Source organism: Mobula hypostoma, chromosome 8 (genome assembly GCF_963921235.1).
Source record: "Mobula hypostoma chromosome 8, sMobHyp1.1, whole genome shotgun sequence".
NCBI lineage: Eukaryota > Metazoa > Chordata > Chondrichthyes > Myliobatiformes > Myliobatidae > Mobula > Mobula hypostoma.
This window is the reverse complement of record NC_086104.1, coordinates 103,134,070-103,149,341: the sequence shown is the minus strand read 5'-3', so window position 1 is coordinate 103,149,341 and position 15,272 is coordinate 103,134,070. Positions and strand designations below refer to the sequence as shown.

Genomic DNA, 15,272 nt, shown 5'->3' with positions numbered 1-15,272 from the left:
CACAAGTAGGTTCTTAAGCTTTTGTTAAGGAAGCCACTTAAATCCATCTTTCCATAGCTCCTAGATGACACACAGACAGTCCCTGTAATCCAGGGGTCCCCTCTTTTTTAATCGTAAGAACTCCTACCATTAACTGAGGGGTCCATGGAACCCAGATTGGGAACCCCTTCTGTAATCTGCGGGAAACTGACAACAATTGAAACTCTGTTTTTACACCCCAACTTTGTAAAATCGTGCTGAGTTACGAACAAAACTCCTATCAGTCTTCTAATAGAGTAATTCAACTGCAATGAGCTCTATCATTGCATAAAGAGTTGAATTCTAAACAGTTAATTTAAAGAGTTATGAGTTCCCCCACCATCCAGGCCATGCTCTCTTCTCACTGCTGCTATCAGAAGGAGGTACGAGAGTATTAGGTCCCACTGCACCAGTTTAGGAGTAATCACTATCCTTCAACCTTCAGGCTCCTGAACCAGCAAGGATAACTTCTTTCACCTCAATACAGAACTGATTCCACAACCTATGGACCCACTTCCAAAAACTCTACAACTCATGTTCTCAGTATTATTTATTTACCTATTAATATTAATATTTGTTTTTTGTATTTGCACAGTTTGTCTTCTTTTGCAAAGTGGTTGTTTGTCAGTCTTTGTGTACTTTTTCACTAATTCTATTGTATTTGTTTGTTCGAACTGTGAATGCCTGCAAGAAAATGAATCTCAAGGTAGCATATGGTGACATATATATACTTTGATAATACATTTATTTTGAAGAGTTAACCTATCTGAAGAGTGTTTCATGGCTCTGGGCCTGTACTTGCTGGAATTTAGAATGAGAGAGGATCTCATTGAAAAATACTGAATATTGAAAGGCCTAGATAGTAGAGAGGAAAGGCCTGGACATGGAGAGGATGATTCCAATAGTGGGAGATTCTACGATTAGACAGCACAGCCTCAGAATAGAAGGAAGTACCTTTAGAACAGAGATGAGAGGAATTTCTGTGAATCTGTGGAAATCATTGCCACAGACGGCCAAGGAGGCCAAGTCATTGGGTACGCTTAAGGCAGAGATTGACAGGTTCTTGATTAGTAAGGGTGTAGGAGGCTATGGGGAGAAGGAAGGAGAATGGGGTTGAGAGGGAATATAAATCAGCCATGACAAAATAGCAGAGCAGACTCACTGGGCTGAATGGTCAAATTCTGCTCCAATGTCTTATGGTCTAAATTGATTACAACCACAGAATGCTGGTTAAAATTCCAACAGAGGTCAAATTTTTTCTCCTGCAGTTCTAGTGTGCACAAAGCATATTCCACATATTCTGGCAAGTGTGGGCAAACATTGACATATTTCAACTTCTGCTTGGAATTTCTAACTATTAAAAAATATTTTTGTTGCTGATAAAGATCTCTAATGTAGCTCAATAGCTTGGCTCTCTAAGGCAAAATGTTGTTTCTTAGGCCCCAATCAAGCAATGTGTGTAGCTAATCATAAAATATTCCACGGCACTATTTCAAAGAATAAGATCACCTGGTGCCTTGGGCAATTCTTATAGAGTCATAGAACACTGCAGCACAGAAACAGGCCTTTGGTCCATCAGGTCAGGGCCAAACTATTAATCTGCTTAATGCCATTGACATGCATCCCGACCATAGCCCTCCATAATGCTCCCATCCATGGGCCTATGCAAGCTTTGCTTAGATGTTAAAATTGAACCATGCTGCTGGCTGCTCGTTCCATACTCTTATCACCTGAAAGCCTCATCACTGAAGGCATACTTACTAACCTGAACAAGATTCTAGGCCAACCAACATTACTAGATCTTAACCACGTTCTGAAGTGGTCTAGGAAACTTCTCAATTTCAAGGAGTATTTAAAGATTATACGATGTATGCCGGCCTTGCAAGTGGCATCCACATTCCCGGCATGAACACTGTCATTATCTTTAAAAACGTAAAACTGGAATTAAATTTAATATAGTGATTCTATCCACACAAATTGAAAAGAGACAAGTGGGTGGACAGCTTACCTAAGGTGCACTGTGTTTCTGTGATCACATTCATCTCTCTGAGGTAAAGCTTCTCTTTGTGCGATAAATCACGTCGTTCCAGATCTGTCAAAGGACATTTATTTTAAAAAGTCATATTAGACAGACACATGAATGTGAAGAAAATGGAGGGATATGCACATTGTGAAGGCAGAAGGGATTAGTTTAGTTGGCTATTTGATCACTAATTTAATTGGTTCAGCACAACACTGTGGGCTGAAGGGCCTGTTTGTGTGCTGAAATGTTCTATGTTCATTGTGACTTTTGAGAAGATAAACCACAGATGCATATACATACGTGCAACAAAGTGAGTTCAGAACAAAACCATAACAAGGAAAATAATAATTAAGGCCTATTATACCCTTTCACAAGTGAGACATCATTTGTTTGTGCAAGGATGTTTATTGCATATAATCAGAGAACATTCTAAACTACAAGAGCTGGAAACATTTAATCAACAACTCCACATCAGTTGACAGCTCGAGAATGGGTTGTTGTGGATTAAAACCTGACATATTCTCCTAGGGCAGGGGTTCCCCACCTCTTTTATGCCATGGAGCCTTACCATTAACTAATGTTCTTTCTTTTTAAATCTTTTTATTGACTAAGTATACAAAAAGGTAAGCCATAAAGGCACTAATACACTGTTAGAATATAATAAAATTACAGGAGATATTAATACAGAAAAAAATGATACAAACAATGTAATTTAAACATAACATACTAAGGTAACATAATAGTATACTAATTTTTATATATATATACCAATAGAGAAAAGGGAAAAAAAAAAACCCAAAAAAACCACCGTGCAACTAACTAAAAGCAAAGCAAAGCAATGGGCTAACTTGGAACCAAGCAGAGTTAAAAAACTTAAAATCACGTCCTCAATCCCGACCTCCATTAAAAACCGTAAAAAAAAACCAAGAAGGGTATATAAATATGGAGCAAATAAAGAGGAGAAAAAAAATTACATTAAGTGAAAATATTGAATAAAAGATTTCCAGGTCTGTTCAAATTTAAGTGAGGAATCATAAAGATTGCTTCTAATTTTCTCCAAATTCAAGCATAATATCATCTGAGAAAACCAAAAAAAGGTAGTTGGAGCATTAAGCTCTTTCCAATGTTGTAAGATACATCTTTTCGCCATTAAAGTAAGAAATGCAATCATTCTACGGGCTGAAGGAGAAAGATTACTGGAAATTTTAGGTAGTCCAAAGATAGCAGTAATAGGGTGAGGAGAGATATCTATATTCAATACCTTGGAAATAATATTAAAAATGTCTCTCCAAAAAGTTTCCAGAGTAGGACAAGACCAAAAAATATGAGTTAAAGAGGCTATCTGCCCCGGACATCTATCACAAAAAGGATTAATATGAGAATAAAAGCGAGCTAATTTATCTTTGGACGTATGTGCTCTATGAACAACTGTAAATTGAATTAGGGAATGTTTAGCACAAATAGAGGAAGTATTGACTAATTGTAAAATCTGCCCCCAGTCATCCACGGAAATGATAGACCCCAATTCCTGTTCCCAATCTACCCTAATCTTATCAAATGGAGCTTTCCTAAGTTTCATAATAATATTATAAATCATAGCCGATGCACCTTTCTGACATGGATTAAGGTTAATTATAGTATCTAAAATGTATGTAGGAGGAAGCATTGGAAAAGAAGAAAGGTGGTGGGAGGGGCTTCACGTTTTAGTTTCTTTCTTCTTGGGCTATGTACACTATTGAAGTATTGGTTGCATTCTCCTTCCCGGTATCTCTTATTTGTTCTGTTCCCTTTCCGGGTTCATGGGTCGAGCCTATCGTCAATCCTCCTTGTTGCGGGTTGACTTTAGGGTTTATGGAGTCTGTTATTAATTTTGTCTCCTGGAATACTAATGGTCTTAATCATCCTATTAAAAGGAAAAAAGTTTTTAAAGTGTTCCGGAGACTTAAAGCACAAATTTTATTTTTACAAGAGACCCATGTGCAGAGGGGGGACAGACTACGTTTTTTTAAATTCTGGAAGGGACAACAGTTTTATTCGAACTCCAACGCTAAGATTCGAGGCGTCTCTATTTTTATAGACTCCTCAGTTACTTTTATACAACATGGTATTATTTCTGATCCGAATGGTAGATTTCTACTGGTTAGTGGTCTACTATTTAATAAAAAGGTAGTTTTGGTTAATGTTTATGCTCCTAATATGGACTGTCCGGAATTTTATAAATCATTATTCAATCAGTTCCCGAATTTGAATGAGTTTTCATTGATCTGGGGCGGAGATCTTAATACCTGTTTATCTCCAGCTTTGGACCGTTCGGCTCCTCTACGGACCTTACCTAATAAATCTGCAACTTTGATTAACTCATTCCTCTCTGATTCTGGGTCGATGGACATTTGGCGTTTTTTGCATCCTCAGGAAAAGGATTTTTCTTTTTTTTCACATGTTCACCATTCCTATTCAAGAATTGATTATTTCTTTATTGACTCTCGTCTTATTTCTTCAGTGATTAAATGTGATTATGACTCTATAACCTTTTCGGATCATGCTCCACTTAAGCTTTCTATTAAAATTCAGGCCAATACACAAAATAATAGACAATGGTGTTTTAATTCGCTGTAGCTTCAGGACGCGGACTTTGTTAACTTTATGAATGAACAGATTGATCTTTTTTTTACAATCAGCTATACAGAGGATATTTCTGTGAACATTCTTTGGGATACTTTTAAAGCTTATATTCATGGTCAGATTATCTCGTATTCTGCTGCTTTGAGGGAGAAGCTGAAGCAGGAGGAGTTGGTAATTGTGGACAAGATTAAGGAAATCGATAAGAAATATGTTACAGCTCCCTCTGAGGAGTTATATAAACAAAGAACTGAATGTCAAATGGAACACAGTTTATTACTTTCGTCCTCGATTGTAAACCAATTAAAGAAAACAAGAAGTGAATTTTATGTACACAGTGACAAAATTGGCAAACTGCTGGCTAACCAATTGAAGTCTAATTATGCTAAATCTCAAATTAATCAGATTTATAATCAAGATGACCGACTGATACTTGATCATGCGGGGATTAATCAAACCTTCTGTAATTTTTATTCTTCCTTATATCAATCAGAGTCTCCTCGAGACTCTAAATATATGAATGATTTTTTAGATAACCTAGACTTCCCTGAGATTTCACAGGATATGTCTTCTATGTTAGATACTCCAATTACCACTGATGAGATTAAGAATGTTATTTCCTCTATGAATTTGGGGAAAGCTCCTGGCCCTGATGGGTTTACCGTAGAATTTTATAAATGTTTTGCACCTTCATTAATCCCTTGGTTCTGTAGGGTTTTCGAGGCTTCATTAAAACTTGGTAAACTTCCTGAATCTTTCAATAGAGCGTCAATCTCTCTAATATTAAAGAAAGGTAAAGATCCTGCTCAATGTGCATCTTATAGACCAATATCTTTATTAAATGTTGATTCTAAAGTTTTTTCTAAATTATTAGCAAACAGATTAGAAAAAGTACTTCCTTTTATTATTTCGGAAGACCAAACGGGTTTTATTAAAGGTCGTTACTCTTTTTATAACATTCACACACTGTTAAATATTGTTTATACCCCCTCACAAAATGTTCCTGAGTGTGTTATCTCTTTAGCTGCTGAGAAAGCTTTTGATAGAGTAGAATGGCCTTACTTATTTAAGGTGCTTGAAATGTTTAATTTTAGCTTGAAATTTATATCCTGGATCAAACTGTTATGTCATTCTCCTGTGGCCTCGGTCCATACTAACTCTCTAAGCTCACCTTTTTTCCCTCTTTTTCGAGGCACTCGACAAGGTTGTCCTCTTAGTCCTTTATTATTTGATATTGCATTAGAACCTCTTGCAATTGCCATTCGAGAATCTCCAAATATTACTGGGATAACTCGGGGCTTAAAGTCCCATAAAATATCACTCTATGCTGATGACTTACTTTTATATATTTCTAATCCTCAAAAATCCATCCCTGCTGTTTTAGAGTTATTAGCACAATTTAGTCTCTTTTCAGGTTATAAATTAAATCTTAGTAAGAGCGACCTTTTCCCAATTAATAAACAACTTCCCTTATATCATAACTTTCCATTTAAATTGATTAATAATTATTTTTCATATCTTGGGATTAAAATTACATGTAAATACAAAGATTTATTTAAGATTAACTTTTTACCCTTAATTGACCATATTACTCAACTTTCATCTAAATGGTTTCCTTTATATTTAACTTTGATTGGTCGTATTAATGCAGTTAAGATGTTTTTTTTGCCAAAATTTCTATATATATTTCAGGCATTGCCAATCTTTGTTCCAGAATCTTTTTTTGATAAAGTTGACTCAAAAATTTCTTCATTTATTTGGCCAAATAAAAACCCGAGACTGGGTAAAATACATTTACAGAAAGCTAAGAGAGATGGAGGTTTAGCATTACCCAACTTTAGATTTTATTATTGGGCAATTAATATTCGACATATGAAATTTTGGTTACTTGACCAGGATATACTATCCATTCCTAAATGGGTAGCATTGGAATTACAATCTGTTCAGGGCTATACACTTGGCTCTGTTTTAGGTTCCTCTCTTCCTTTTGATTTGAAACGCCTCAAACAGGTATCTAACCTGATAGTTAGATATACCTTACGTATTTGGTTTCAATTCAGAAAATTTTTTGATCTTAACCAATTTGGGCTAGCGATTTCTATTTTAGGTAACATATTTTTTCCTCCCTCTTTTACGGATCGTGCTTTTCAAATTTGGAAGATTAAGGGTATTTCACGGTTTTTGGATTTATTTTTAGATGGTTTCCTTATGTCTTTTGAACAATGATCTAATAAATATAATTTATCAAGAACACATTTTTTTAGATATCTACCATTAACTAATGTTCAAAGTAAAATTTATCATAAAAGTACATATATGACACCATATACACCCTGAGATTCATCTAACGAATAGTAACTATAACAGGATCAATGAAAGGTGAACCAAAGTGCAGCAGACAACAAACTGTGCAAATACAAATATAAATAAATAGCAATAAATAACAAGATCATAAGAATCCTTAAAGTGGGGATTTCAAGATGGCAGCGCAGTGAAAGGTTTGCTTTGCTGAGCTCAGCACCGCAACACTGATAATTTCGCATATAAACCTATCAGTCTCAACTTTTTTTAAAATGCCCAAGTGTCGGATTTAATAACATGAACATTGATGAGTATTTTTTGAGCTGTTCCAACACCACGCCATTGAAAAGTACTAAAAAGATGACCACGACGGACTGCACAGAGCGCTTGCCCGGGGCTGCTCTGCTAACACGCTGGACCCTGCTTTTCGTCAAGTAATTCAGGAAGTTACAGAGAACATATCCAAAATGATGGACCAGAAGCTGGCTCCACTCTCTCCAATACTCCAAAACCACACATTGGAGCTTAAAAATCTTGATACAAGAATGACCGAGGCCGAGGGAAGAGTTTCCACGGTAGAGACAGTAGCTGATCGTGCCCAAAGCCACATCCGGGCACTGGGAAAGCAAGTTCAAAGCCTGTCTGACCATATTGATGATCTTGAGAATAGAGACAGGAGGAAAAACATACGGATCATCGGTCTACCTGATGATACAGAAGGCAGCCAGCCAGTGAAGTTTTTTGAGGGCTGGCTGCCTATTTACCTTGATTTGGAAACCAAGGCTGGACGCATTAAAGTGGAAAGAGCTCATCGTACGCTGGCTCCAAAGCCGGGCCCTGTTTTCATTTTTGACTAGGTTAAATGCCATAGTGGCAGTGGGGCAGAATATGGGGTGCTCGAAGGTTCAGATGTCCTCTTTAAGTGTGGGGTAAATCCTTTTGTTCAGCACTGTTGGCGCTTTGTTTTTTTTTGTGTGGGTTTTTTTTGTTCACTTATTGCCGCTCAGCTGATCTTAAGTTGGGTTTCTTCTCCTCCGGAGTCAAATGATTGCTATAAAGGGTTATGGCCAGTAATATATTAAAATTGTGCACTTGGAACATTAAGGGGAATCATTCACCAATCAAGAGAAAGAAAGTCCTACTAAACCTGAAAAAGGAGAGGGTGGATATAGCCTTATTGCAGGAGGTACATTTAAATGACAAGGAACATCTAAAACTGCAAAACAGTGGATTTGATCAAGTCTATTTTTCATCTTTTAATGCCAGGAGTGGGGGAGGGGTGGCCATTTTAACTAGGAAGAACTTACCTTTTAAGTTATTAGACTGCATTAAGGATAATTATGGGAGATTTGTGATTGTTAAGGCTTCAATATATGAAGAGGAATACGGTATTCTCAATGTTTACTGCCCTCCAGCTCATCCTCTCAAATTCCTAATAGATGCTTTTTCCAAACTTACAAGCTTTTCAATACAAAACATTATTGTAGGTGGGGATTTTAATTGTCTCATGGACCCATTGATGGACAGAGTGCCTAGTGATCCCCCATTGCTCTTCTCACAGTCCAAACAAATCATGGGCTTTTGTGGAGAAATAGGACTTGTGGATGTCTGGAGGTTGTTATATCCCTCAGACAAAGACTTCACATTTTTTTCTAATCCACACAAGTGTTACACCAGAATTGATCCTTTTCTAACCCCCAAAACACTCCTAGACTTAGTTGTATCCTGCACAATTGGAAATATCACTATATCTGACCATGCAGCAATATATTTAAATATTAAGCCCATAGATAATTCAGCACGATCTAGACATTGGAGGCTGAACCCTTTTATTCTAAAAGATAATAAGTTTATAGACTACTTTAGTTCCGAATTCAAAACCTTCCAATCTATTAATTCCAAATCAGCTAATAGTCTATCGATGCTCTGGGAAACCGCTAAGGCCTATGCAAAGGGATTAATTATCTTCTACTCTGCTAGTAAGAAGCGACAAGCTGCGGAACAGTAGTGCCTAGTGGAAGCAAGGCTTGCGGCAGCTGAAAAGGATTATATTAATAAGCCTTCTGCAGCCAAGTTACAGAATATCACAGCCCTACGCTGTACACTAAACTCTTCATTTACACAAGCAGCCAAAAGAAAATTGACATATGTTAAACAAAGGTTGTTTCAACATGGTGAAAAACCAGGTAGGTATTTAGCTTATTTAGCTAGAAAGAAAAATGCCTCTCAGACTATTGCTTCAATTATGGATGGGACAGGAGCCCTCACTAGTAATTCTAAAATGATTAATATTGTGTTTAAGAATTTTTATTCTAAATTGTATCAATCTGAGCAATGAAATGATGGACAATCTAGGATGGAGTCCTTTTTCAGGAATTTAAATTTCCTAGGCATTTCTTCTGAACAAGAGTCTCTCCTCAATGCTCCTCATGAGATACAGGAAGCTGTGAGACAGCTCCAAAGTGGGAAGGTCCCTGGTCCTGATGGACTCACTAGTGAATTCTATAAAGAGTTCACAGGGTTATTATCAGAGCCTATGCTAAACATGTTCAATCATGCATTTAATTGTGGTCTCCTCCCACCATCATTGAGAGAAGCTAATATCTAATTAATATCTTAATTCCTAAAAAAGGAAAGAGCCCTGAAGACTGTGCCTCCTACAGGCCTATTTCATTGTTAAATGTTGACTTTAAAATCTTATCTAAAACCTTAGCGTTGCCATTAGAAACTGTGTTACCTTTTATCATAAAAGAGGATCAAACGGGTTTTGTAAAAGGCCGTAGATCATCTAACAATATCAGAAGATTACTTAATGTGATTCAGGCATGTCAGCAACAGGCAGTGGACGGCTTGGTAGTTTCCTTGGATGCAGAAAAGGCCTTTGATTGTGTCGAATGGCCGTACCTTTTTTTCACTTTAGAACGATTTGGTGTGGGCAATAATTTTATTAAGTGGGTGAAGGTTCTTTACAAAGACCCTCTGCCTGCGATTCTTACTAATGGTATTAGGTCGGATAACTTTAGTATTTTGAGGGGCAGCCGGCAGGGCTGCCCTTTATCACCACTACTTTTCACACTAACGATTGAGCCATTGGCTGAGGCTATTTGGCAAAACTCCAAAATATCGGCTCCAGACAAAGGACTAGTCACTTAAAATTACATTGTATGCGGATGATGTTCTAATTTTCTTATCAAACCCTGCTATGTCAGCGCACCACCTTATACAATGCATTAATTCATTTAGCGTCTTTTCAGGTTATAAAATCAACTTTACTAAATCAGAGGCTATGCCTCTGGGGAATCTGCAGCAGGTACCTGACACTCAGGGTGTTTTCCCCTTTAAATGGTCACAGACAGGTTTCGTTTACATAGGTGTATTCATCACACCTACGTTTAATCAATTCTTCAAAGCTAACTGTTCAAAAATAACACAGTTATTTGACAAAATCAAACAGGATCTTGAACGATGGTGCACTCTTCCCATTTCTTGGCTTGGCCGAATATCCTTGCTCAAAATGAACATTCTTCCTTGTCTGCTCTTCCCAATACGAATGATTCCAGTCATTTTCACCAAACAAACACTTAAAAAAATAAATGGCTGGTTTGCTTCTTTCATTTGGATCAAAAAAAGACCCTTTATTAAAATATCTAAGTTACAGCTTCGCAGTAGTCTAGGGGGTCTGGATTTTCCAGACATCAAAAAGTATCAGTTAAGTTCCTTTTTATCTTATGTGGTTAACTGGGTTTGCAGGGACCCCTCCTCAATTTGGCTGGACATTGAAGCCTCACAAACAAAATGTCCTCTTATTAATTTGCTTTTCCTCAATAAGATGAAATTAGTTAAGGAATATTGTCACAATCCAATAATAATTAACACAATCAAGGCTTAGAGGGCAGTGCGACAAATTGAGGGCAACAGAGCAAAAATATCACCCTTCACTCCAATAACCGGCAGCCCAGATTTTCAGCCTGGCATATTGGATCCTGGATTTGAACTTTGGATTTCTAAGGGTATTTTCCATCTAGGAGATTTGTTTGATGAAGGAACGATGATATCTTTTAGTCAAATAGTACAGAAATTCAACATACCCAGCAAGGATCTTTTTTCTTTCAGATACGAGATTATATACAGGAAAAAACATCATTGTTAACTGGTTTCTATAGTTCTGACATAGAAAAGAGGGTGTTTTGTTCTAAGGGTGAAGTCTCCATCAGTACTTTTTACAGCATCCTGAGGGAATGTTCTTGTGGAGAGGCTGAGCAGCTGGGAAGGGTCTGGGAGGAAGAGCTGGGAGTAGAAATTACAGCTGAAACATGGAAAAACATTTGTGATAATGCTTAGAAAATTTCAGTTTGTAATAGAACTAAAGCAATGCAACTCAACATTCTGCATAGAGCCCATCTGACTCCAGATCGTCTCTCGAAATTTAAGACGGGGGTTTCTCCAATGTATTCTAAATGTAAATACTGGAACTTTCACCCACTGTTTTTGGACTTGTCCCAAACTTCAGGCATACTGGAGTGACATTTTGGGTGAAATGGAAAAGATTCTGAAGATGGAGATTGAACTGGACCCAATGCCTTTTCTCTTAGGCTTACCCAGCAGTCCTATTATTAATGCACATCAGAAAAAACTTTTTAACATCCTGACTTTTTGTGCGAGGAAGAACATTTTACTTTGTTGGATATCCGATAAGGCCCCTGGACTTTCTGGTTGGCGTAAATTAATCATGGAATATATTCCTTCGGACTTTTTAAACATGTATGGTACACTCAAAAACAAATAGTTTTCATAAAACATGGCAATCTTTTCTACAATATGTAGATGTAAACCTTCTGCTATACTAATAAGGACTTTGTATAGGATGTGGTGGTGATGGAACTGTTTTGATAGCTGATATCTGTGAGGGGAAGAAATGTAAATGTACCTGGAAATTGAAAGTTTTGTTATGCTGAACAAAAAAAAATTTAAAAACAAAAAAAAAGAATCCTTAAAGTGAGATCATTGGTTGTGGGAACTTCTCAATGGATGGGCAAGTGAGTGTAGCTATTCCCTTTTGATCAAGAGCCTGATGGTTAAGGGGTAGTACCTGAGGTGTCCGTGGACCCCAGGTTGGGAACCCCTGTGTTTGAGATTCCTCATTGCTGAAGGACCAAAATAAAAGATTGGAATGTTATTGTCATGGCTCTAAGACCCCGAAAACCCTGTGATTTCAGTCTGCGGCCAACATGTGAGTAGTATTCAGGAGGGTGGACCTACAAAAAGGTTTCTTGGTTATAGGTTTCAACAAACCACTCAGTTTACAATGAATTAAAACACCTGAGGTAATTGAGGTAATTGATCCTTGATTCATAGTTTTGAGAGGCCACAGGCAATTTGCTGTTCAGATTTCTAATCAGATGCTGAATGACATTTGGATCTGAGGAACAGTCCAAATAGGAGGAGCAAAGTGGGATGTTCACACTGTTTTAACCATAGCACTAATTCTGTATAAGAGCAAAAGCTACCAACTACCAGCACCATGGATCATGGATGCATCTCACAGGCAAAGTGGCAATTCCAGACTGAACTTGAATCAAAGAAAGATGCCTGACAGTTGAAGCTGGCCTTGAGTGCTACCACCCCTTATAAAGAAAAATTAAGGGCATAGATGACAACAGGGCTTCGCTTCCAGATGAGCTCAAAGCCTTCTATGCTCGCCTTGACTGTCAAAACATGGAGGAACCATCGCGAACTCCCGCAGCACCTGATGATCCTGTGATTTCAGTCTAAGGCCGATATGCGAGCAGTCTTCAAGAGGGTGGATCCACGATAAGCATATGGCCCAGACAGGGTACCTGGCCAAGTACTAAAGACCTATGTTTATCAACTGGCTGGAATGTTCACTGAGATCTTTAATCTCTCACTTCAGCAGACTGAGGTACCCACCTGCTTCAAACAGACTTCACTTGTACCAGTGCCTCAGAAGTACTTGGTAACTTGCTTCAATGACTTTCATCCAGTAGCACTTACATCAACAGTTATGAAGTGTTTTAAGTGTAATGTCCTGGTTAAGATTGTGAGGTATTTTTATTTTAGCAGTTTTCTGCAAAAGCAATGTGTCCTGTTAGTAAGAGTGTTTTGACTTTGGCCAAAGATAAGGAACCATTTGCCCAACTTAGGAATGTTGTGTCAGCCAATCAGGTCTGTCCTGGTAAGGTGTTGTAACTCTAGTGGGAAGCTAAGGGAGCTGAGTGGGATCAGATTTCTGAAGGACAGTAGTCTGGTTCGGGGTCTTTTGGCAGGAGCTGCGGAGCGGAGCACCAGGGAAGATGCCACAGAATGCCCCTCGAAGGAGAGACCCCATTGAAAGAAGTTCTTTGAGCTGACGAGTGGTTCCAAGGACGAAGTGCCTATACTCCTAAGTTAGCCAGTTTGTTTCAGATGATCTTCGAGGGAAATTCAAACTGTGGTTGGTGTCTTTCACACAGAACGTGGGTTCAGCATGTGAGTAAAGTGAAACACCCAACCACTATAGAAACAAGCTTCAACATTTATGACAACACCTTATTCAGCAACACCTTATAGTCTGTCTGGGAACAACACTTTATATTCCGTCTGGGTAGCCTCCAACCTGATGGCATGAACATTGACTTCTCTAACTTCCGCTAATGCCCCTCCTCCCCTTCTTATCCCATCTCCTATTTTATTTATTTATTCATTTATTATTCCCCCCCCCCTTCTCTCTCTCTTTCCCTCTCACAATCACTCCCTGCCTGCTCTCCATTTCCCTCTGGTGCTCCCCTCCCCATTTCTTTCTCCTGTGTCTCCAGCTTTGTTTCCCTTTTGCCAATCAACTTCCCAGCTCTTAGCTTCATCCCTCCCCCTCCTGTCTTCTCCTTTTCAGATCTCCCCCTCCCCCCCTTTCAAATCTCTTACGATTTCCGAGGATCTCACCTGGTCCCTGAACTCCTCCATCCTGATCAAAAAGGCACAATAGCGTCTTTATTTCCTGCGGAGCATCAAGAAAGCTCACCTCTGGCCCAGAATACAGACAGACTTTTACCGCTGTACCATTGAGAGCATACTCACCAACTGCATCTCAGTGTGGTATGGCAATTGTCCTGTATCGGACCGCAAAGCACTCCAGCGTGTGGTGAAAGCTGCCCAGCGGATTATCGGCACCCAATTGCCCACCATTAGACTATCTACTATAAACGCTGCCTGGGAAGGGTGAAAAGCATTATCAGGGATGCATCTCACCCTAACCATGGACTTTTTATTCTCCTCTCGGCCAGTAGGCGCTACAGGAGCCTCCGCTCCCACACCAGCAGACACAGGAAGAGCATCTTTCCTGAGGCTGTGACCCTACTGAACCTCACATCACAGCACTAAGCAGCATTGCATCCGTATTGCAATGTCTCAGTACTTTTATATTTGTGTGCTGTAGCACTTTTTATTTGCAGTTATTTTGTAAATACAGGTGTCCCCCGCTTTTCGAACGTTCGCTTTACGAAACCTCACTGTTACGAAAGACCTACATTAGTACCCTGTTTTCGCTTTCAGAAGGTGTTTTCACTGTTATGAAGAAAGGTAGTGCGCAATAAAAAATCAGCGTGCAATAAAAGGCAGCGCGTGCCCCGAGCAGCCGCTCTCCCCCAGATTCGGAACGGCATTGCTTAAACACGTGTCTGTGAGCAGCCGTTTGCAAGGTGAGTTCTAAGGTGTCGGAAAAGCCTGAAAGAGTAAGGGTGTTACACTTAGCGTAAAACTAGACGTAATTAAGCATTTCAATCATGGTGAGCGAAGCAAGGACAAAGTGAGTTTGGCTTGTGGAAGCTGACGAAGATGATGTTGAAGAGGTTTTGACATCTCATGACCAAGAACTGATAGATGAAGAGCTGATGCAATTGGAAGAGGGAAGGATAACAATCGAAACCGAATGCAGTAGCGAAAGTGAAGCAACTGCGTGAGATTTTCGCTGCAATGATAAAGTACGACTTTACTTTTGAAAGGGTACGTAGGTTTAGGGGATATTTGCAAGATGGTTTGAATGCTTACAAACAACTGTATGATAGAAAAATGCGCAAGGCTCAGCAGTCAAGCAAGCCTTCCAGAGCAGACGACGAACCTCGACCTTTGACATCGAGGCGGGCAGTCATAGGAGAAGATGAGCTACTTGCCCCAGTTGACGATGAGATGACACCCCCGTGTCCCACCACCCCAAACCCCGGGCCCCGGACAGACACTGTACTGATTCGCGGAGAATGTAGCGGTAGCTGGGAGGCACACAGCACGTCTTTAAGAAAAAAGCCAAAATAAACATGCTAAT

The 15,272-nt window shown here is 39.0% G+C and overlaps 1 protein-coding gene across 2 annotated transcripts in view; it reads right to left on the bottom strand.

Annotated features, from left to right (window-relative positions):
• LOC134350801 (PHD finger protein 10-like) overlaps positions 1-15,272 on the bottom strand; it is a 41,530-nt gene that overhangs the window by 14,954 nt on the left and 11,304 nt on the right. The window contains exon 4 of one of the 2 annotated variants that reach the window (XM_063056501.1): positions 2,027-2,110. The exons of the other annotated variant lie outside the window; for it this stretch is intronic. Within the exon in view, the coding sequence (XP_062912571.1) occupies positions 2,027-2,110 (84 nt within the window). The remainder of the gene's footprint in view (positions 1-2,026; positions 2,111-15,272) is intronic. 2 annotated transcript variants of the gene reach the window in all.